Here is a 26,423-nt window from a genome sequence, read left to right as displayed (position 1 = left end):
TCAATTTTAATAGATTTATAATTTCAATCAATATATCATTCCACTGATATAGAATTGTTTCTTTCAATTCAATTATCTCGAACAAAAAAGTTAGGAAAAATAAATAAAACGGAATCAAGATGTTGTATTTGTTGTTGTCCTTGTGTGAACTTAATAGAATCCATTAATAATAATTTTATACTAAGCATCTTATATACACCCACCCACCTGCTTCAATATACTATTTACGTATATTTCTTTTAATAATTTCTTTTTTTTTTTCTTTTTGAAAAACCGAAGAGATCCATTATATTTTTGAAACTATTTAGTCAGTTTTTTTTTAAATGGGTTGGGTAGGTTCTAAGAATATGTTTAGGAGTGCGTGCTTCACGTCCGCTTTTAATTTTAACACATAATCATCCCACAGCATCGTGTAACATGTGCAGCATACTTTTGGTGAGGTTTGAGAATGGAGAGATAGATTTTAATGAATATAAAACTTTATTTACGTATGATAGAGAAGGTGAAAGGATTGTTCACTGTACGACTGTAAAGCTTTATTTTAAAGCCTCGAACCTAATCAGGTAAAGTCTCCTTTCCATTATTTATGGTATATGGACAAACATTATATAGAATACAAAATTCGCAAGGTGAACAATTGCTCCGGAAAAGCTTCGTTATATGAAAAATTGCCAAACCTTTGCTTTAAGACTTTCACTTTTAACCTTCTTCCTTTGTTTTTTTTCGACACAAATTTGTGTGTATTTGAAACCTTAATATCCGGCAGCCCCATCACAATCAATTAAGAAGTCAAATCGATGTTCATAATTGCTTTATTTTTTTTTTGTTTATTCCTATCAAATACGAATTTACATTTGAGAAATAAAACATAGGAAGTCCTATTGGTTCATCCATCCCTTGCCATACGGGTTTGTGTTTCGCCACAGTCATAGTCCCACTTGAAAAAATTAAACAAAAAACACCCCTATTCTTCGAGTGCGAATTCTTCCATACATTATTCTTCGCATAATAACAATGACTTTTGCTACTGTGATGCTGGCTAACGTCATTTACAGCTAGAGACGTTTGCATTTGGCAAAATCAATTCAAGTCCACCTGCTGCGCTGCCGTTCACGCCCTATAAAACAATTAATTTGTTACAAATAACAAACGTCTGGATATAGCATCACAGCTCGACTTGTATCGTGTCGCCTCTTCATCTGTTTTAAATTCACCCCTTATACTCTATAGCCTTAGATTGTATGAGCCAAATCCAACCCCTTTTAATTTACACAAAACCTGTTCGTTTTACAAGCAATAAGCAAAGCAATAATAGAATAATAAGTCGTCAGCACGCCGCGCCGGCCGCGCCGAACCATGGTCGGGCATCACCATGATCATCATTGTAAACCACACTCTCAGAAATCCCATTTTCATTTCCAAATCTCAATTCGAAATCCAGAATCCTAACTCAACCGCTAGTTGATGCTCTGTCATCATTTACACTTTATGAGTTCAAATTGTAAAATGAGAAGAAAGGTCGAATGTTAATTGTCCTTCTTGGTGTACATAGGGGGTGCGAAAAATAAAAACCAAAGATTTCAAAGGTAACGTGTATGAACAGTGTTCATGCTTTGCGCACACTTCACAAGTCTAGTTATGAATTTTGAATTAAAAAAAAAAACAGAACTGACAGACTGGCTGAATCTGACTGACTTACGGATTTTGCTTTTATTGCACCTTGTTAATTGTTGGCATGTTTATTTTTCTTTTATTATTATATTTTTTATTCGCCCCTGCCGTCATTTATGTATAGCAGCCAATATCTGTACTTTTTGTAGTCTGTATTCGAACAGTCAAAGCCGCGTATTGTTTCGTGATTTTAAAGAACTTCAAGAAATTTGATTACAATAAAATTGTGAGACTAGACCTGTTTCTGTGCTCTGTAAATCTTCGAAATCGACTAATTTAAACTTATCATTAATAAGCTTTACCATCTTCATAAAATCGTTATCAAAGTGTTCTACAGTACAGACAAGTATTTGAGAAAAGACTATAATAGAAAGTACTAGAAGAGATCATATACGAGGTTTTGAATGTGAAAAATACATATGAGATTATTATTATATTTCTTGCACAATTTTGAGTATGAGACGTTCATTTGTAATAATAAAAAAATACTTAATTAAGTAATTTTTTTTGTTATTATTTCAAAAGAAATCATTAAAATAAAAAGAAAGTATTTTTTTTTAATTTTGACTCTTAAAATTGTAATATATTAATATTAATGAATGTAAGGTTAAGTGGAAGTGTGCATGCATTATTGTGTTAATCTAGATGTACGTATACATGTGCTTTTAATACAAAGGAGAATTATTATGAGTAAGATTTGAATTGGTGATTAAAACAACATTCATTATGATGTACATACATATATGAAATTTATACCTTTATACGAGAGAAATTACAATTACAATTTCAATTACAATTACAATTACAATTACAATTACAATTACAATTACAATTACAATTACAATTACAATTACAATTACAATTACAATTACAATTACAATTACAATTACAATTACAATTACAATTACAATTACAATTACAATTACAATTACAATTACAATTACAATTACAATTACAATTACAATTACAATTACAATTACAATTACAATTACAATTACAATTACAATTACAATTACAATTACAATTACAATTACAATTACAATTACAATTACAATTACAATTACAATTACAATTACAATTACAATTACAATTACAATTACAATTACAATTACAATTACAATTACAATTACAATTACAATTACAATTACAATTACAATTACAATTACAATTACAATTACAATTACAATTACAATTACAATTACAATTACAATTACAATTACAATTACAATTACAATTACAATTACAATTACAATTACAATTACAATTACAATTACAATTACAATTACAATTACAATTTCAATTACAATTACATAATTATAATGAGTACCCTGGGTGCTATGACTCTAACCCTTGAAGTGATCTAAAACAAATAACTTAAACAAGTCTTCTTCACCTTTGCTAAGGAAAATATAATGTACAAGTGGGTCGTACGAACTTTCTCATGTATCCAAAAGGTCTGTTTAAAAATATTTTCTGTATTTTAAGATTCAAAAATGTATGTACCTGCAAAAAATGTTATTTCATTTATTTAAACGCCATTTGATTTCTTAAAAAACAATGATTTTTTAATTTTTACTTGTAAATTGTAAGACCATTTTTTTAACTTTTTAACTAAGTTTTTTATATACAATTTTTAATTTTAGTTTAAAAATATTTTTGTTATGCAGTTATTTATTAATGTATGTTTTACACTTTAATTTCATTAACCCATGACCCATTTTTAAGATGTCGAATTTCGAAAAAAAAACTTAATATTTAAAAAAAAAAAAAACAAAAATAAAAACAATGACATTTTTTATCATTAAATATTATTGAGGCAAAAAGGTTGTGCATTCAGAATTATTAAAATCGGTTGATTAGTTCTTGAAAAAACTTAAAATCAAAACAACAGTTCTAACGGGGACCCTTCTGGAGCAATTCAATATTTTTTATATTTAAAGAAGCCAAATTAAGAAACAAAATGTAAGCGAAACTTTCAAAAAATTCATTTTGTTTTTGAGAAAATGTGGGTTTTCTATTTTTGACCAAAACATTTTTAATGAAACTACTATAATTTTCAGTCTTAAAAATCGCGAGTTGTCTCAAAACCTTAATTTCCAAATGCATCGGGTTGTTAAGGCCATGACAGATAGACAGACAGACGGACGGAATCGGGGGACCCACTTTTTCGACTTCTCTACCATCGTAATCTCATGTTTTATTAAAACCTCGAGATTGAAAATTTGTACGAATGAACAACTTGGCAACTACATATAGTTTATATACATATGTATGTCGAAAATAACAAACTTACAAAATTGCGCGACATACAAAAAAGTTTACAAATTTCATAAGGAATCTGTATTGTATCACGTCAATCATTTCAAACAATTTTTTCAAACTTTTTTAATCTAAGTTTGCATGGAATACAAAAGTATTTCCGAAAAGTACAAGTCACTTTGTTACTAAATCCTATATTACGGTTTAAATGTCGCGTCACAATTTCGAAATTTTAAATATCAAATGAGGGCATATTTTTGATGGTCTACATTTAAAAAAAATGCAGAAAAAGAAGAGAATATTTCATGAAAATCTATGGGCCGTTTTCTGAGCAAATTCGAAAAAATATGAATGTGGATTACTTTTGTTTTTAGTCTTCCTCTTCAAAAATACCTATGGGGAAGTTGCTTACAATCTTAATTTCCAAGTTTGAACTCAATCCACACAAGGGTTTAGTTTGTAGGGTCGAAAACAGATAGACGGACAAACTCAACTAGTGGCGACTTTTCTACCGTCGCATTTGTGGTAATTTCAAATTGTATATGTAGTTCCTATGTATTTCGACGTAAATAAAAATACATCCAAACAAGATAATTTGTGCAAGGGAACAATTATTTATTTTCAATTACATTATTTGTTTCTTGTTTTATTTAATTATTTTTGAATTTGGAAACAGGTAACGCAAATTGATTTCATCCTTGAAATCACTTCGTGGGGAGTGATTTTTCACTTTTCCTCCGATACATGTAGGCATGTTATTCTGAAAAAAGTATTCAGATAGATCTACTCTCATAAACTCATAGAAAGTACTTTTTTTCGGCAATATAATTGACTTAAATATCTATAAGCAGACACCGGCACAGTACACGAAAAATATATCAACACCTGCAACGCTATTCAGTGTCCTTTATGTATAAACTTAGGAGGGAGGGGGTGAAAATATTAATATAAACGAAAAAAAAGGTACAATTGAAAATTTATAGGATGTGTATTTATTTGTATAAATGTTAGCGGAAAGCCTTGTTTTTATTTTATTTTATTTATTTTTATCTACATAAATGTTTATTGGAAAAATAATTTAAGTTGAAAATAAAAATTGTCTAAAAGCAGCTATGTATTTTTTTTGTTAAGTATTTATGTATCCATTGATAGTTTGATATTCGTTATATTTTTTTTGTTGATAAAACAGGCGATTGAATTTTTCTATCAAAACCGAACGGAATCAATTAAAATTGATTAATTTGATGATATGGCCCTATAAAAATGTTTAAAGTAGGTATTTTTTTGCTATTGTTATTTGTTTAAATAAAACGTGTCATTCGAATATTTCGGATGATAACGTAATGTAAAAGGTCCATAGTTAAAAAATATGAGAATTTATTTTGCAGCTGCCCACAAAAATAGTGAATCGAAAGCCAGATGAAATTATTAATTTTTTAAAAGCCTCTCCGAAATTGGGAGTATAAGTTTTGAATTTAAAAAGCAGGTAATTTGCTTTCTTTGAGTTGCTTATTAAAGATATATTTTGTGTGGGCATATGTGATTTTGAAGTAAAGTGAAGTAGTGCATCGTAATGTTTTGACAGTCAAAACGTTGAGCGTTGATGACCGATCTCCGCCCAAACAAGAAGAATCCTCTTTTGTTATGCACTTTAATTAAGGTTTTTAAGTAGCTTTTCCTTCAACTAATACTTTATCTTTGAATTTGTTGTTAAAAACTCTTTTAAACTTGGCAGTAGTTAGGTAGATAATATACTAATCTCTGTAAATTGTGCAATATATATTTAAGATAAAGAAATAATGTAATATTTTTGGCTACAATAAACATCAAAATAAAAAAAAAGAAAAACCCCAAGGAAATGTTATGAAGATAATTTATTTGCCCCCAAACATTTGTATTTAACTAGACCAGAGATGAATTTCACTTTTACGTTACGTTGAAAATGATTTTTAAAAGTTAGAAATTTAAGAACTGGTTGGCCAATGAATAAATCCCCGTCAATATAGGAGCAAAAGCTTCTCGGTTCCGTAGTCCTTTGCAATTAATTGTTCTTGAAGTCAATTTTTTTAAAAATACAACTTCAACACTTTGTGACTCAAGTTCCGGCCAAAAATATAACCACAAATATCTTATTGGTTACAAATTACAATCGATCAAAATCAAAATACGTAATACAAAACAATTCCCTCACCTAAGGGACCCTTACGCCCTCAACAGCCTAAGGGTTGTTTCGTATTTCTGAATTCCTTCATAAAAATGTAAGTGTGCTCGTACAAAATGTATGGCACATACCCCACCATCTGAATTTGACCTGAATTCTGCAGGACAGAAATATATAGCTACTGTGTTGAAGTCTCAAGCATGACAAATGCCTTAATCTCTTTTTTAAATTATTTTTCAATGAATCTTGTTTGTTCTGCTGTTTCACAGTGGGGCACCTCTTCAAAAAAAAATAAAATACAATTTGTATGAAATTTGCTAATCAAATTTCTTATTCAGCTTCACAATAAAGTAAGGACTGAACATAAAAAACAACGGAAGTAAAAATATAAAACGATATTGCACATCAGAGACTTCTTCGTTTTTTCATAATCGTCGTCGGTCCTTCGAGCTTGTACTGAAATCTTAAGTCGAAATTATGGTGGGGTGTTTGCTATGTCGGCGGGATTTGGTGGCAAATCAGAAACAAGGGTGCGTGTGATGTCGTATCTCGTAGGTCTGCAGTAATTAAGGTAACATTTTCTATATTTATGAGGGAAAAAGAATAACTGGAAAACAAAACCGATTGGTATCGCTGTCATTTTTGTCATTTCTGTCATCTACATTACATCTCATGGGAGAAATGTAATAAAAGACAGTTACAGAATTGACAGCAATTTTCTGCCGAATCGATCGGATTTTTTATTATATTCAGCATAAGGGAGGAAATAGGAAAATCTATATTTTTCGCACATCCTTGATGGTGATGAGACGATGAGAATACAATGACACACAATGATGCGATGGTTGTATGCTTGCGGTAAAAGGAAGGATAATAATATTTTTTGAACACTATACCTACATACGAGTATATCTTTAATAATTATTTATTCCCTATGTCACTCGGTTTTCTCTTCAGGCTTGAGTTATACTTATAGCGTACAAAGGCAGAAAGCATAATTCCCAAAGGTATATATCCGAGAATAAGCTGATGCGTAAAAACTTTCTTCTATCTTTTCTTGAGTTTTCGAAATTCTGTAAATATTTTAGCGAATAAAATAGATAATTATTATGCGTGAATAATAAGGAACACAAAATGCCATGACAATAATACGATTATTTCTAGTTTATTAATGAAGGGGATGGTTTTGGCTTGGAGCTGGAGTGGAATTTGATTGTAGCTGAAAATTGGTGTTTCCTTTTACTGTTTAAAAGGAAATTCTATGTATAATAACTAAAAAGCTATAAGTTTTAAGATTTTATTTCTATCCTCCATTGCTACCCAACTAAGCTGACTAGATACATGATTTTTTTGATACAATTTCATTTAATTGTTATAATTTAAACAAAAGGAAGATTTAATGATAAAACTTCTAAGTTCTACCAATCTATAATTAAATAAAAAACAGCAAAATTCAGTGCTCTAATCCTTCACCCTTTCAATATAATACTTTCCGCTTTTTTTGTTTAATGTTTTTTTTTTCATATCCTTGCGATGTTTTAAACTAATTTGGAAAAAGCAAACCATTTGATAAACCAGCGTCCCTGTAAGCATTGATTTTTATTTCGTCCGTCCGTAAAGTTTTTTCTGGTTCTATCTTAATACCTTTTTTTTTTAATTAAACAGTCTAAATTAATAAAAAGAGTTCGATTAAGTAAAAATATAAATCAAAACTAAACGTAGGTTCTGTTCAGGTGTCCCAAAAATATTGTATCAATTTAAAAAAATTTAGGCTATAAAATGGAAAAATGTTTATGACGAATCTTTTCCAGAAAAACATTATTATGTTATTTATTTCAGTAGATGTCATAATTTTGAATCAAAGATTTTTAGAGACGTATGTGTGTTTGTATGTACGTACAGGATACCATTTTTGCCGTCCATATCTGAAGAACCAGTAGCGATATTGATTTATTTTTTTTTTCACAGATAATAACATCGAAAGGTGGGTACATTTCCTACTATATCAATTTAAAAAAAGTGAACATTTTGGTTGCACTAAATATCTAACGAACTAATAATCTAGCGGCTTCAATTATATTTTTTTATATAATGTGATGTGATACCAAAGTTATATGGTTTTGGAAAAAAAATCAATCAACGTTTTTTTATAATTGAAAATAAGTGACAAAAAATGTTTCCCGTCGAATATTTTACGAACAAAAAATGATTTTGTGTCCAAATGCAACGAGGAATAGCGTTTTTAACACCTGGTAAAATTTGGAGAAAAATTGAATTGACAGCTTTTTAAAAAAATAAAAACCTAAAGTAAACATTACTAAATAAGTTGATTTTTTACTCAAATATCTTCCCAAAAATTAAAGAATTTGGCTTCGAACTATTTTTTAAATACAAAATATTGTTTTCGACACTCAGCTAAATGTTTATAATAATCCAACAGTCAGTTTTTTTTTCATAAAAATTAAAAGCCACAAAAAATTATACGTAAAATTCTTTTAAAATAGTTGTTCAATATTTCGTGAATAGATTAAGGTATTGACTTCCAAATAATTTGATTCTGTGCTAAATTTTCTTAGACAAATCTGATCTGTATTTTTTAATACAACAAATAAAAACTTTCAAAAACTACTACTAAAATAGGTAAAAATTGGTATTTTACTAAAGATCTCGTCAAAAGCTACAAATTTTGAAATGAAACTTAATTTATCATATGCAAAACGTTGTTGGTAATTTTATAGAAAAATTCAATTGACATTTTTTTACAACAAACGAAAAAAAAAATTAAAAGAAAAGGTTTTCGACTCAAGTATTAAGAGAATAAAGGAAGATATTGACTTCAAATTATTTATCTCACACAAAACATTGTTATGAACATTTTGTGAAGTTTTAATTTAGACTAATCGACAGAATATGAAGTTATCAGTTTGGGTCGTATCCCAGCCTTTTTTTAAAATATAAATTCAGATGATTTCTAGCTTTTGATATATAGATTCCAAAATGCGAATTAAATGAACAATTTAATAGGTATATATGTGCTGAAACGACGCAAGTATGGCCGGTGACAATCTCTGCCAATGTTGGTCATAAGTATAGTTCCTTGGTGGTCCTGGTTTCACAAATTAAGACTGAAATTCTTTTCTTCTAAAATAAATCAACAGTTTTTTTTAATTTCTGGAATGGAAAAACTGATCTGTTTTTGTTTCTCTATTTTTTTTTTTAAATATGTTTAATTAATTTAATAAGTAATTTAATTATTTGATTTCATTCCTGTATAGAAAAATGTTGAAATAAATAAAATGTTTGTTTAATATTTTGCGATGCCACTAAACTGAAATCGTCTTCAATTCGTATCATGAACACAGTTCAAATACACCGAGTATTCTACTGATAGAGTGAAGTCGGTTAAAAATGATATGAATCATTCCGAAAAGTTTATGATTTATAAAAGGAAGAATATAAAATTTATAGAAGGTTTTTTTTGTACAATTTTTATCAAATCAGGTAAATATATATATGTAAGACTTTTATGACTTCCAGTACCCTCAGTACGAGCAATATTTTGTTCAATCTTTAAGCACTTGCATAATGTCGATGTAAACTGATGACGATACGCGACATTTTAATATAAAATTAAATGAGTATAAAATATTTTACGCCATTATTTGGTAGGTATTTCTAAAACCGTGAACTTTTTGACTACCCTGTGTAACCAGATATGTAGCAACTTTGCCGCATGTGCATCCAATACCAACAATTTTCCCTATTTTACTTAACATCTATTTCGAGATTGAATGCCTTTCCTTTATGAACAAAAAAAAACATACAAATTAAAACACAAATAAAAATAAGAAGAAGAGGAATTAAAATAAACAGAAACATTCTATCCATTCGTTACTAAACCAGAAGCACATTAAAGCCGATATAGAAGAAGGGTTGATAACTTATTTTCATTTTATCTTAATTTGACGACAGATTGAAGTCACATATCATCTCCTCATCCTACTCAATCAATTCAGTCGTCATCACATAAACCATCAAATCACATACAATTGTGACTAGAGTTCACTCGAAACGATAACACTACTTTTACAACAATGATCCATTGTCAATATGGTCTTGTTTTTATTTTAAATTTACTTTTTTTTTTAAATATACATATATAAGAAACAAGGGGACTCAGGACACTCTTTTTCAATTTATTTAGGTATGTATAATTTATGCGCGAACACAATGGAAACAACATGGTTTGAATAATCTTATTATAACAAGGACAATAAGGGACACTCAGAATTCAGGAGTCTAAGTCAGTTCATGGCGATGCTGATGATAATGTTATAGATTTTGATGGTGAATGGATATATAATTTCTTTTTATAAAAGAAGTTGTTGTATCACAAGGGGATAGATCTTTTTGTTCCAGTTCTTAACTTATTCTATTTATTTATAATTTTAATTAAAAAAATGTTCTTAAAGAAATTACTACCTCCCTAATATAGATCTACAGGTATCAAGTTTCATTTTTTAAGATGTTAACATTCTTTTCAAACCAATTGGAAAACAGTCTATTTAAAATGGAACCATCAAGTTTTTTACACCATATGTAAATCGAAACCAAAAAAGTCTGCTAAGCTTAAAATTGGTATTTAGATAGGCCTCGGGTCCTACCTTGAACATTAAATGGTCAACTCCAAATCTTTTTGTAATGCAACGCGAAATGCAATATAAAAATTTTAGTCAAATTTAAGAATTTTATATAGCAGCTTTGTGAAACAAAGTTTGTAAAAATTTCATAATTTTATGAGCATCTTCCTAAATTAAAACTCATTTACTTAATTTTGAAACAAATACCTGTCCAAATATCCATTTTCCATCTACCTAAAAACCTACCTACCTATTATATTTTGTTTACTTTAAAATTTTAAATCCAATGCCCAAATAATCAACGAAAAAAACAAGAAGCTAATGCTAACAACCCTTAATTCCTTTGTAGTTCTTATTAAAATAAACCTTAATACAAACAAATATTTGTTTAAAACAACACAACAACAAAAACAACAACAAAAAACGTAAAGTAAAAACAACAAAAAAATAAGAACTCGTATTTGTGTGTATTTTAGCAATATCAAAGAGCCAAATAAAAACAACAAAACTCAATCGACATCCTTGAATTATTATCATCAACGTGAACGTGAATATAATGCGTTTCGGCGTGGCGATGGCGCGGCCCGGTGGTTCGTCAGGGGCACCGAGACAGAGATACAGCACAATTTACTTATCTATTTTGTTTATCGTCATCATCGTCATCATCATCATTTCATTTCTGTCGTGATTACAAAACAAAAAAGAGACACAAAAAATGCGAAAATAAATAAGTAAATAAACAGAGCTTCACCCATTCTTGCAAAGTGTACCTAATATAGTTACACAGCCAGCAGCGGTAGAAGCGGCAGCCGCACATCCCATCCCACTATTTTTCTCCAAATATATTTATTCCCCTTGATAGAGTAAAAGGTATATTTGTCGTATATACAATACATCCCGCCCGATCCCTGAAGTATGCAAAACATCATCCATTGCTGTGCTGCTCCTGCTCTATCAGTGAGACACGAAAAGATCAAAGGACAATTTTCGGGTTTTTGTTTTATTCAGGAAAATTTGTTCCTTCCTCTTCTATTCTTACCTCATTCCTGTATCTATTTATCTATCTATCTATCTATTCCTGAGTCCCTCTGTGTCATCATCATCGTTTGGGTGATGAGCCCTGAGCACATTGCTTTTGCTTTTGTGGGTGTTCAGATCCTGAAATGATGGTTTTATTGTTGTTGTGGTTGTATTTAAATGTATTAGTTACATTGAATTTCTAGACCTTACTTACCAACTTGTTTGATTTTCCATTTCTCCATTTTTTTTTGTTGTTTCTCAATGTTTTTGTTATCCTTGCAAATAATCATTGTTTGTTGATTAAAGCAATTCATCAATACAAATAAAATAAATACAAAAGCGTTTGCCAGGCAGTTGTTGTCAATAACAGTGGTCTTTTTTAAAATTATTAAATTTCATTATATTCATCAAAATAAAATGTTTTAATCTTACATATTTGTAGATGGAAGGGGAGTATAATATTTTCGATAATGAATACAAAATAAAGTTTAAGATTTTTTTTTCTGGGCAACAAATTTTTTTTGCAATTTTCCATTAATGCCCTTAAAATTTTTTAAATGAAATTTCTTGTTAAAAGTTGTATTTGTCATTTAATGAACTACGAAAAGTATGCAGTCAGAAATAAAAGTTTTAGATGTTTTATGTGGAGAGGTTGTTTAACTATTTTGGTTAAAGATATTTTTCCCTGGACTTGTATTTTGTTATGAAAAATGTCATTTGACCGTTTCTTAAAAAATATTCCAAGAAATATTAAATAAAATAAAAGACTTAAGCTTTAAGATTTGTTAATAATCTAACGATGTTTACCAAAAACGGTTTTCTGTCAAAAACAACTAAAATCTTCCTTTTCACACAATTAAGGATCAAAAATTTAGGAAAAACTTTAGAATTTGTTTAGATGCTCACTAGAAGCATTGATTCTCTGGAAAACTGAAGTGAAAAGAGATTCTGCAACGTGTAATTTGTAAGTGCCAGACTAAAGTTTCTTCTCAACTTAATTGTTTGCCTTAATTTATTTTAATTGAATATAAGCGAAAAAGTATTGTTCTCTTTGTGGGACAGAAAAAGAATGTAATTTGTTCGACCAGTGTTACCTCTATTTGCAATCATATAAGTTGTTTTATTTCAAAGAATCGCTGGATTAAAGGGTTTTGAAATAAAAAAAAATGATCAATAAAAAAAATAAAATAAATCAAATAGTGAATATTCTTTTCAGGCGAGTATTTTAATTAATTAATTAATACTTCCCTTTTTAAAAATTAACGGCTGGGATTTTTATATTTTATAAAGAAATGACAATTAAATTTTTCTGAGAAAATTACTTTTGTCTAGAATAAATAAATTTTAAGTTAATTTTCTTCAGATATTCGAGACGTAAATCAGTTTGTAGATTCTTATTCAATTCGATAGGTTTTTCGAAAATTTTAACAAAATATTAATTTTTTTATGAGACACAATTATGTGGTTTGAAGCCAATATATTTTATTTTTACGGAGATATTCAAATCTTAAATAAATTTTTGGCAACTTTTAGCAAAAATCTGTCACTGAAATTCTTTCTAAAATTTTACCAGGTGCTAAAAACGGTATTAGGTGCCAGCTTTATCTTTATCATTGGTTTTCATCATTGAAAGCAAATATTGGAATTTTGTTCACAGGTCGTTTATAGCTATCATTAAAAATGTCTGTCATTGAAAAAAATGTCCTGTTTGAAATCCATTGGAATTGTGTGAAATTGGAACACAAATCAGTGGAACGATTCGTTTCACTTTTGAACATAAAAGTATCAGCTTTTCAGGAAAATGAATTTCCGTTCGGAAAATAGAAACATACATTTTTAGAGAAAAATAAATGTGCAATTACACTTTTTTTCCTGACAAAAAATTCTTTGTCGGATTTCCGATCGATCAGTGTATAATTTTCATTTCTAATCAAAGGGAAACAAATATCGATTCAAAAATTCAATAACTCTCTTTGAGAATTTTAAAGTAATATCGTATTTAAAATGCAACAAACTACACACCTTATATTCCTAATTGTTCATTAAACGTTTTTGATTGACTTTAAGAAAATATTTTTTGTTTTATGCCGATTAGTTTCTTTAAATCGAAGATGAATCTTCCACTGCATGAGAAATGCAAAGCGTAGCAAGAAACCTATAAACCTTCCTTGTTTAACGTCCTAGTTAAGTTTAGTCTCTCTCAAATTGTCTTTGGTTGTCAAGGGTTACGCAAAACCCTTGACTTTGCGCTTATTATAAAAAAAAATTAAAAATTAGTGTATGTACAAAATGCATACATAAATGTGTCGGTGATTTCTTAGATAACATTATGTACCGTATTTTCATTGTTTTCAATCTATATTTTGTTTTTAAAAAAACGAGTTTGCTGACGACAAACAAAACAACAATCAAATATTAGGTAAAATAGAGTGCAGGCGACAGGACGCTGGCGAGTTTATATTTAAGGTACTTGCCCGTGTAACTTATTATATACATAGGTCTAGGCTTAAAAATGTTCTAGGTTTGAACATATTCAAAGCAACAATCAATTTTTAATCCTTGCTCTAATTTCTGTGAAGCTGCAAAAGTTTTTAATTAATCAATGCATATTTATGCGATTGCAATGTATGGATAGACAAATAATGATACTACACCATATTTTAGTTTTATTCTGCGAACTTACATAGAACATACATTATAGCCTACCTATAAAGTCAATTCAATTTTGTCATACCTGTTTTATTAACCGTTGAACATTTTCCAACATTTAATCCAACTATTTCTACCACCACGTACTTAAAGGATCAATAAAGGTAGGTACTCTACTTGTTAAAAAATAATTTGTTTATTCAGTGTTATTATATAAAGCTCTCTTAACTTAACGATACACCTGCCTATTCCTCTTATGCATTTTTCATTGAAAACATAAAATATGAAAAGAAAGGAAATAAAATTCTCAAGTCGAGAATTTATACAGTAAAAAACAGATACAATAAATAATCAGAAATATTTAACACTTGAATCTATATAATGGGCCTTAAGACTGGTTAAACAGAGCATGAAGCTCTTTTTATACACCTTTTTTAATGGTTCTTCGTTCATTCTATTAGTGCGATACTCTTTATTCTTTTGTATCCACATATATATATATATATACAATATACCTACATATTCCCTTGATTTGACATACAAAAAAAATTATGATAAAGCAAAAATTCACTGGCAGAATACAAGTAGGTAAAATATTTTTCACCACAGTTTTTAATTACTTTCATTTTATTATGCAGATTACACTGAAATAAAAAGGACTGTAATTCCTTAAAAAATATGCGATTTATATTTTATTTATTTATTTTGGTTTTCATAACAAAATAAATGAGGCCTTAATGAATCTAATTTCTGGTATGAGACCCAAACCAAGAAGATTGAACATTCCTTTTAGTCTGGAAGATGGAGTTCGAACTGCAGCTTTCTTAAAAGAAATTCAAAACTTAAGTCTAATTTTGGGAATATTGGTGTTGGGTCCAACAGACGAATTACTGTTGTAAAAATAGATTGCATACAAGTGGTATTTAGAGCACATGCTTTAATATAAATATTTGAAAAGTATTAAGGCCAGCGTGCAATATTCATATCAATTTATCAAGTTGAATTTTATTTTTCGAAATCATTTTTTTTTTATTTCAGTGGGTGTACTTCCGTAATCCAATGTAAAATTTTCTATGGCTCTTTAACACTTTGCACCCATTGGATTTTCTTGTAACATTTAATAAACAAATAAATAAGCAGCATCTCTTATCTTCTTCTGTTACATATAATTTTTGCTTTCATTATATTTCATTCGATCTTTATAAATCAATGAATACTGAGGACTTAATTTGGTGGAGATGCAAGCATACACATATTTAATTACAAACGCAGTTTGTGTTTTTTGGTCTTAAATTGGATATTTTTGCAAAAGTTGAGTAGGAGCTAGTAGGAACAAATACACAAGTACCTCACCACCTTTCTTAGAAGTTAGTTATATTTTATTGTTATGGTATTGTGCGCTTACCCAAGGTGCTATTATTTTTTTTAATTCATTTTTATTTTTCAAGCTAGACCAAAATTCATAAAACTAGCCTAATTATCCATAACTTACAACTATCTTAACGGTCTAATACGGACACTCTAAGTTAAACTATAACACTTAATACAAATGCCTTTCGGCGCTAAGATGTATTTTACTTCAATTTAAATTTTATTTATTAGAAAACTTGAAAAAAAACTAATATTCTGATACTCAAGGGGCTTTAATACCAATATAATGATTGAACACAGTGCGAGAAATTAGGAAAGAAGGATAGGAATAGATAGGAGATATCGATGTACATTGGTATTGAATGTCGGCACATTGAAATGAGTGGAAAATATTGGTCCTGCTAAAGCACTCAACATTCGTGTAGTGCGGATAAAGAAAGAATCTCTGTAATCAACAGTATATGATAGGCATAAAAACCTGCGGCAGCAGTGTTCAAGAGTAGCAAATACCTCAGTAAGAAAACGATTGCCTGTAATTTTAAGAGCTCTCTTTTCAATTTTATTCATAAGAATCACATATTTTATTAGGGCACTCGTCCAAATATGAAAATTTTCTTCGGTTTATGGACGAATACAAATTTTGTAAAACAATGTCAAATCAAAAACTTTACTCTCAGAAAAACTTTACTCTCTCATTTTTTTATTTAAGAATCGATTGAGCGGGTTTTTCTTAATTCATTTTTTGTATATAAACTTTTTTAATTTGATTTTAAAAATAAATTTGGCATGCAGTTATTTAAATCTGATGAATATACGTTTTAATTTTATAAAAATATAATGACCTTTTTCCGAGATATCAAAATTCAAAACAATGACATTTTTGATCATCAAACATTACTTAGACAATACTTTTTTATTGTGCAGAAAAAAAAATGAAATCAATTCTTTAGTTCTTGAACCAACAAAAAAAATAACGGTTCTATGGGGGGTAACCTTCTTGAGCAATACAAAAATATTTGTTCTTATAACAAAAATAGTTAACTTAAGAAAAAAAATTGGTGAAAATTAAAATGCTCTGTTCATGAGCACCAGCCCAGTAATGGGAGTTATACTCAAGCTTTGTACGCGTATTAAAGTCCTGTAGATAACAGAGTAGAAAAACTTCTTAAATTGCCTTAGTAAACCTAAACATTTTACGAATTTTTTGTGAGTTTTAAAACACCAAGCGGTCTTATTCCCATTGGAATTGGAATTTAATGAGCTCATCACATTTTGGTATGAAAATGGTCATCATTTATAAAATGAGCAAGAGTGTTGGAGATAAAACAGAGCCTTGAGGCACACCAGCAGAGTTGAATTCATCCAATGGTACTTGTGTTGAACGAACTGAAAGGTAGTTACTAATCTATTGAAGGAGGGATTTATGGAAAACTAAAGCAAGCATTTTCGATAAGAGAGCCTGATGCCGAACCCTATCAAATGCCTTTGAAGTATCAAGTGCAATTTGTTAACTTTCTAATTTTTCTCCTGGTGTTTGTTTTTCTCTGTCATGCCAAATTGCCAAATTTTAACAAATTGTAAACTTGTATGTATACGCTTAAAACTCCGAAGATGAACAAGAAGAAACAAAATTTCCCAAAAATCGTCAACAAAAATAATTTTGCCATATTGTTTGTATTGAACGATTTAAGATGATAAAGGATATAACGCTATGACAACTCTTTGCTACAAAATTGGTTTTGTTACAATTTTGTATGTGACAAGCTTTAAAAATAAATTATTGTAAATGCTGGGAATCGCAAAATGTTCTTAATCCCAAAGAAAATCATCACCGAATTATTTCGTAATAGTAATTTGCATAATATTTTGCACTATGTTTTTTTTTCACGCCCATGATAGTTTTTTAGCTACGACTGGAAGTTGTATAGTGATCTAAGATCTTCATACGAAAAACTCAAACTTATCGATACGTGCTTAAAGATATCCGTTTAAGGTTAGACTTTTCGTAGAACCGCATTAATTTTTTTTTGAAACAGAAACAAGAAGAATAATAAACATTTATAAATCTCCCGTATGTCTAGTGTCCCAAGTCCTATAAACTGATAGAGGATTTACTTGCGAAATTATTTTCGCAATCAAAATGTCAACCCAGAAAGCCCCTCGCCTAATACAGTTTAGCAACTTTTTCGCTTATTAAGTCCCCATTGTGATTTAACATCGACAAATATCCAATCCCCCATAGAAATTTCTTGTCTCATTTGAAGTTGAACTTCTCTCCAAACAATGGAACAATAACAATAATTATTTTCATTCACTCATCAGCAATGGCAACAATGGCGACAACAAACGACACGACCCAGCGATGAAAGTTTTACTCGTTCGAAATAGGAAGGAGAAGAGGGGACGGTTAACTGTATACAGAATACAAAAGGAAAATAATTTTTATGTCAACAATCTTCTCTTATATTTTTCGTTAAGAGTGGTGGAAAATGGGAAATGTTCGTACGTAATCCGTCCACCCATCATTGAGCGAACCATTTCACAAAAATAAGCTAGAGCCGGGCACAAATAGCCAGAAAAGAGAGAAAAGTGAGACAAAGGAAATACCATGGAAACCGGGTCATTCACAAGCTCAGGACTTGGATGCTGCATTAAATTCATAATACAAAACTGATTGAGTTTTGTTGTTTCCTTCCGTCTTGTCTTGTTGTAGCTCGACATGGACGTTATTGTAGTTCATTCAGGGAAAACGTCGACTTTTGTAATGAGTATTCATCAATCTTCATCCATTACATATTGGGACACATAAATACGTATTTTGTTCCTCCTGTTTTTTTTTTCTTTGCAATTAGAGCGGCATTTTCATTCATTGTTCTTTTTCAAGGATATTATTGAATTTTAATTACAAACATAAATAACATTTGGGATGCAGACCCGAGAAAATAAATGTGAGAACATTTCAATACTTTTGGTGCATTGAAGTGTGGTATTGCGACTGTCAGCGAATATGGCCATTTGTTTAATTAAAATAACTGTAAAAACACCAAATTTTATGCAACGTCTAATTAAAGCTATACAAATTTTATTCTATTAACTGGCGCCCAAAAGAAACTAGATGGGAGAAAGATAGAGAGCGCAGCTTATGGTCAACCCGACTAGTTAATGACTTTGTCAATACCAAAACTACTAGAAAAGATAGCCAGTTCTGATTTATTAAATTGTTTACATAATTGTCTATAACTTTAGGTTTGCGAACGTGGTAAAACAATGGAAAGTTGGTAAGTATTCCATAATCAAAAGTAACGCTATCCATTGTTAAAGTGATAAATGTTTAATATATTAAACAAAAAACACTGAAATAATTATCTATCAAAGCTTACTTATTGTTTAAATATGGTTTTGTACACTTCACTAGCTGATTGATTAGGAGAAAAATAAACAGTTGCAAGGAACAATTACATTTAAACCATTTTCAACGCCAGTTAAGATATTAGCACTAATAATGTTTCGCCAAAGCGACACGAAGTTTTATGTAGAAAGGTAATACATGTACATATGTATGTACCCAACCCGACAAATGAAAGAAAAAACACCGTATGATAGGCAATGATTATAGGTTCAAAAGCGTGAAGCACCCAATAATATACCTTTGATTAGTGTTCTAAAAAAGGGTGTATGGAATATCCAATATGTCAGTGTTACCTGCGGATCTGCTAGAATGAGCTGGAAATGAGCTTAAAACACTCTTCAGTCTCTAACTACCATTATACAAAAAAAAATCATGTGAAAATATTGCTCCGTTGTGACGTAAAGAACGAACAAACAAACTGACTTTTCCATTTTTATTATAAGTTGAAGATTATTATGGTTGTGGTCACTATTTTTGTTGATTAGTTTTTTTTAATCAATCTATTTTTAAAGCTTTTTGAAGTTGTATTGCTCACATTCGTTGTGCAACGAAAATTCAATCATTCAACAACAACATTGTTCAATATTTTCAATTTGATATTTAAAACAATGCAACACAAAAATTTTTGGTGAAATACTTTAAATTAAAAATATAAACAAATTTTAGAAGACATTAAATGTAATAGTAATTAAATTAATTTGTATTTCTTTTTTTTTCAGACAAATCCTGAGATCTCGGACTATGAAAATCTACAACAGGAACACTTAATGCGCATTCATAATGATTCTCGCCTTCATGAGCTGCAATCTCAGTTGAATGCACAATTTTCAGTGAAACAACCTGCATCGGCACTGGTTCCGTTTCTGCCAGCTTTTTTGAGACCACCTTTGCCAGTACAACCACTATGGGATACAGCGACTGCTAATTTAGCACATTTGCAAGCTGCTCTTGTTGAAGCTGCAGCTGCTTCATCATCATCATCAGGCAACGGTTCGTTAAATACAGAGTCACCACCATTGCAACTTGGTCAAAATAATTCACCGTCGCCGTCGCAGAGTTCTTTACAAAAACATTCTTCAGTCGATCCAGATACACCCCTTAACCTTACAAAGCCAAAATCATCTCCAATACATTCTTCTTTCTCACAACACAACCAACAACAGCATCAGAATCACCAGCAGTTGCAACATCACCAACAGCAGCAACAAGCTAATGTGTCACCCAGTATCAATGACACATCCCATGGTCTTCTTACCAACCCTCATGGAATGAACGCTCCGAGCCAAGGCTCCAGTCAAACTAAGAATAATCTTCATATGAATAATTCCATGCGTGGCATGTCGCGTTCTTTTCTGCCCTCGCATTACAGCCAGGTGAACGGCAGTGGATCGATTTGCACAGCCGGACCATCGCCATCGCAAAGTTCGGCTAGTGATTGCGGGCCATTAGTGGTAGAAGATGCGCCAGATTTCTTATCTGCTTGTCGAATGTGGACTTCACCTCCAGAATCGAATGTTGGGCCGCCCCAACATCACCAACATCACTGTGGCAAACCCACAACTTCCGGCAACGACGAAGAAAAAGTCAGGCTTGTGAGGTCATCAAGGGCAAGTCGGGACAGCTTGAATGGCAGCAGTGCAAGCAATGCTCCTGGCTCTAACAATCCCAGTGCAAATGCTTTGAACACATCATCAGCTCTAAGTGGCATGGAACGTGAACGAGAGTCCAGTAAGCCGCACATTAAACGTCCCATGAACGCCTTCATGGTCTGGGCGAAGGATGAACGTCGCAAGATATTGAAAGCATGTCCTGATATGCATAACTCAAATATTTCAAAAATTCTCGGTGCACGATGGAAGGCAATGTCAAACTCTGATAAGCAACCCTACTACGAGGAGCAATCGAGACTTTCTAAACTGCATATGGAACAACACCCCGACTACAGATACCGGCCACGACCGAAACGAACCTGCATAGTCGACGGCAAAAAAATGCGAATATCCGAGTACAAAATGCTCATGAGAACGCGAAGAGCTGAGATGCGGCAGCTGTGGTGTCGTGATGGCTCTGAAAATGTCGGTTATCTGCAAGATATGAAGGCAGCCGCAGCCGCTGCCGCCGCCGCTGCTGCTGCAGCAGCAGGAAATGGTGCACAGGCCGTTAATGATAATCGGCCAGGTCCTGGTGTCGGTGGGGTTTGTGCAACACCTAGTGGCAGCAGCGGAATGGGGCCATCCGTGACACCCCCTGCATCGGTATTGGCAACAGCAAATGGCCTACTGATGAGCGCTGCTCCGTCGGGATGCGGGGCTAGCAGTGGTGGCGGACATAGCTTCTATTACCCACAAGACAGTTTATCGCCATCTGGCTTCTCATCCGAAGGCAATGCGACGAGTTTTGATTCGCGTGAAGACGACTGAAGGGAGCTTCTGCGGTGGCCAACAATACATCCGCCGCATCCGGGTATGGGATTTTGGTAGACGAAAAATCCACTGGCTACTCCAACAATCCCCCGATTCTCATTCCCCACCACCATCACACCCACTCACCTACCAGTCGAAGGTGTGTTGCCTGTAAAATAAGCAGTCATATGCAAATATAAAAGAAGGTCCTTTAAATCTCGCAGTAAGCAATATACACAAAAATACGCACACATCACACCACACCACACAGTCAAATCCAGTCAGAAACATAGCTAGCATAAAGGAATGCAGACCCACACAGTCATACATAGCAATACGATAACACACACATAGTTGTAAATATAAACAAACAAAAGCAGAATTTACTTATTACTACTAATTATTTTTTAAGTAAATTTAGATATAGAATTAAATATAGAGATCGCTAATAAGATTTGTTTTTTTTTTTCATTATTTTAACTGAAATAAGTGCCATTTTTTGCAATACCAATTTTTTAATTGCTATGTCCTTATACATTCTAATACAAAAATAACCTACAATTTATTATATAATTAAAAATAAACAAAATAAAAAAAACTACTCTCTAATAAACTCTTTAAGAGAAGTTGAAGTATAGTAATTATTAATAAGACCACATCTTATTTTTATGAGAGCGTGGAAAATTTGTGCCATTTTATATGTTCGTTTTGGTTTTATTAGATTTGTTCGTGTATAATTGTTATTATTTATTATATATATAAATATATATAAATACATTTATATTTATAAATATTTGTGTTCTCTATAAGTTGCAAGGTTTTCATTCATCAGTCTGTGCAAAGTAAACGTTAATCAAACCAACATAGCCATATTTTAGTTAGTTTTTTTTATATATATTATTTCATTTTAATTTTCAATATTAATTAGTTATATTTAATTGTAGAAAATAATTAAAATCCGTTTGAAAAAATAAATAAATTATAAGCTACATATAATTCGTTGTTCTTCCAAGAGCCATACGTTTTTTTTATTGTTAATTTATTATTTTCTTTGGTCACAAAATTTTGAAAAATGTTTAAAATTACACATGCCCCTTATAATCAAATGTTTGCTTGAGAAGAAAAATTAAAAATATTCCTTCTTTCGGAGAAACGAAAAAATCCTAACTTAAAAGTACTTTAAAACGTAAAGAACACAACATTTTTCGATTTCAATCACTTAAGTTTATAATAAAAAAATATAATACAAATTGGAACAATAAACAAGAACGGAATTAAAATAATAAATAAATTATGGTATACATATATATTTTTGTGTTACAAATACATATTTTGCGTAACTGTATGTTTATGTTTTTATTTTCTTTATGTTTTAAAGGGTGTTGTTTTTGTGCAGGATCTTAACTTTGAATAAAGGTTAAGGGATCAATTCTAAGAATTAAAAGATCTCAAAGTTATTCAACGACGACTTAAATAATCAAGTATTATGAAAAATAAACTGCGTATCTGCTTCCGAGAAATTTGTAATTTTAAGCATAAAAGGACTATGTGAATTTTGATTATAGCTCAGTCTTAAACACAGCAGCACCACTCTCATATTCTGGCTAGGAGGAATCACTAGCGTGTGGTTTGACAGAATTCAATTATTATTTCCACATACTGCAAGAATTATTCTCAAATCACGTTTTCGTTTCAAAAAGAATCTTAAAATAGGAATGAAACCGTAATGGTAAACAACTCATACCTATATAAATTGCTGGAGATGGAAAAAATAAAAACATTTGAAATTCAAGATTTTCGAAAACAATTTGCTGTTTAAATATGAAAAAGGTACACTTAACCACTAAACAAGTTGAGAGTTTTATTTCTGTCATTTGTTTCAACTCAATCTTATCGAAAGCATCAAAAACTTGGAGGCTAAGGAAAAATGAGCGATATAAAACCTTTAATACGAAAATATGTATGTATAAGTAAATTAAATACAAGTATAACAATTAAAAACAAAAACACATACGCATGTAAAACAAATGCGTATATTATATATTTATATATTTAAAAGGCGGTAGTCTAAAATATTATAATATATAGTATTATTTCGATGAGTTTAAAAAATAGGAAATTTAACCTTTTAAAGGAGTTTCTTATTAGAGGCAACAAGGCAACAACAACAAAAAAACAAGCAAAATATATATATATAAATATAAATACAAACAAATGTTTTGGTCAAAGAACATAAAACAAAAAAAAAGAAGAAAATTGATTTAAATATTAAGATAAATTAATTAATTTTCTATTATTGTTTATAATATATATAGGAATAATGATGACAATTATGATAAATACTAGCTATTATAATTATGATAACTATTACAATTATATATTATGCACACACAATGTAATCAAAATTAAATAAAACTACAAAAATGATCAAAAAAAATTAACTTAAAATTACAAAAAAGATGAAAAATACAAAAAATAATAAACGATACTGATTATGTTATTAGAAATGAGTTGTTAATGTCTTTTTATTTATTTATAAAGCAAGAGTGGATGCATACTTTTAATCATAGGGGGGGGGGGTTATCAGACACTTAACATGAAGATGAGTTTTTGAGCCCCGCTTAAAAATGTACTTTAATGTTTTCTAAAGGAGGCTGACAAAATATGAATAAAACATTATGTGTACCTTAACTTTACATTCACATATTTCAAGGCAAGATATGGTCTAACTTTTTAATTCGGATGACTCCCTGCATATGAAATCATTCTAAGATTCCAACAAGATTCTAAATATGACATTTATGTAACAATTAGACTGTATTTAGTGCATTTCACGCAGAAATGTTAGAAATTGTGCTGCAACGGCTTTTTTTCCCAAAAATAATACATTCTGTTGTATTACCATCGTTATCAGTCTGCTTAGTTGTAGATTGGAGCTGAAGCTAAAAGACACATGTTAAAAAAACTACTGTTTTGCGTGAATCTTTTGATCTTAAAGAAGTCAACAAAACTTAAAAATTGTAGAGAAAAAAGCTGTTGGTTCTTGAGTTGAAGGAAATAGATACATTTAAGTACATAAACTAGGTGGCACAACAGTCCGTTGAAAACTAGGGCCTAGTGGCTTAGAACTCTCAACTATTCCAATGTGTGAGTAAGGTTGTCTGAAATGGAGGGGACTCACAGTTTTTAAGCCGAATCCGAACGGTTAATTTGAGAAAGCACTTTTATTGATAATACATAATTTTTCGAAAAAGGAGAAACTTTAGTGTGTCACTCACAAATCACACAATGCAGAATCTCTTTTCACTTAAGTTCTCGAGAGATTCAAGGCTTTTATATTTAATTAATAAATATGAAACGTTTATTTTGTTTTGTAATTAACTAGTAGTTTAATGAAAGTGTCACTTTGGCTGTTTTTGGGATATTATTATTCATGAAATTCGTATTTAAATCTCAGTTCTAGAGCAAATTCACTTCAAAAAGTTGATTTTTTTAGGATTTTAAAAGTTTTGTTCTTAATAGAAAATCAATATTGAAAGAAAAAATACTTTAAAAAAAACTTTACGCTATTTATGTAGTTCAAAAAAATAAGATCGAATTGAAGACGAGTTTCAGGAATTTTAAGACAACTTAATATCAAATTGGCGAACCTAAATATTGGTTCTTTCTCTTAAGAAAAGATGCTATGAAAATAATTTGAAGCACTTCTTGAGTTTTCATAAATTCTAAACTGTGTAAAAACAAAGATTTTAGTAGTTTTCTACAGCAAACCGCTTTTTAGTAAAGATTGTTAAATTATTTACAAATCTTAAGATGACATCTTTACTTATACAACTTAATTGCATAAGCTTTATGGTTCAAAAGTTAGTGAATTTATGGTTCGTAATTGACTTGAAATTAAGGCAAGTTTTTAGAATCTGGTTGGTTAGGTGCCAACAAATTTCCTTCAAATTAAGGCAACTTTATTGGAAAGTGGACTGGAAAGTAAGCCAAGAAAAATCGCCCTTACTATCAAGTCAAGTCTACTTATTTTAAAATGACAGATGATCATGTTTCAATTGGAAAAGAAATATATAATAATCCTTTGTTGTGCAAAATACAAATCGTAATGGACTTGAAGCTTACCTCAGGATTGCTTTGTAGAAAATAATGTTTTTAGTAATTTTTGTACGATTAACTGAAGACCGAGATAGGTTAGTGAATTAAAGTTATGAGTTTGAAATGTAAGACACTTGAAAAACTAACTGCCTTGGTAAAAACTAACGTTCAAAAAATGCAGTTGACTGCAAATGAAGTCCCTTATTGCCTGAACCTGCCAAGTAATTCTTGTTTTTTAAGTACACTTCGTGTCACGCATGCATAGGAAGAAGCTTTTGCCGTTTTCATTTGCCTATATTTCTTAATCCCGTAGGTTTTTTGAAAAACCCAAATGTGAAATAAATGATGTATGCAATAAGTTTATATTGCAAGCAAACATTTTTGGATTAAGTTGATAAATAAAATTTTATGACGGTTTTTCTAAACAAAGTCATAAAAAGTACCTGTTTTTTGTGTCACTTTACTTTAAAGTAAAGAAAATAATAACAAATCTTATGGTTTAGGTAAATACTGGATGTATTGAGTGGATTAAGATAGTTTTTAGTAATGTGTGCTGCTTCCTGATTTCTGGATTACTTCAAGTAGCCTTTGGTGTATGGATTCATACGTGCAGATAATTGAGCGAAATTTGGCCCAGACCCGTATGGCTTCCATAATCTATTCGTTTGGTTAGTATGCCGTTTGTAGACTTTTCTTGAAAGCCATCCCCACACGTTTTCCATGAAGTTCAGGTCAAGAGTAGC

The 26,423-nt window shown here is 30.5% G+C and overlaps 1 protein-coding gene across 4 annotated transcripts in view; it reads left to right on the top strand.

Moving 5' to 3' along the window:
* LOC129953170 (myb-like protein AA) overlaps positions 1–23,064 on the top strand; it is a 179,883-nt gene extending 156,819 nt beyond the window's left edge. For all 4 annotated transcript variants that reach the window (XM_056066026.1, XM_056066027.1, XM_056066028.1 and 1 more), the window contains one exon: positions 19,900–23,064. In XM_056066026.1, the coding sequence (XP_055922001.1) occupies positions 19,900–21,600 (1,701 nt within the window). In that variant the 3' untranslated portion in view covers positions 21,601–23,064. The remainder of the gene's footprint in view (positions 1–19,899) is intronic.
* Positions 23,065–26,423: the final 3,359 nt, after the last annotated feature.

The sequence above is a fragment of the Eupeodes corollae genome, chromosome X, assembly GCF_945859685.1.
Source record: "Eupeodes corollae chromosome X, idEupCoro1.1, whole genome shotgun sequence".
NCBI lineage: Eukaryota > Metazoa > Arthropoda > Insecta > Diptera > Syrphidae > Eupeodes > Eupeodes corollae.
The sequence above is the reverse complement of the archived record's forward strand: the minus strand, read 5'-3'. Positions and strand labels throughout refer to the sequence as shown.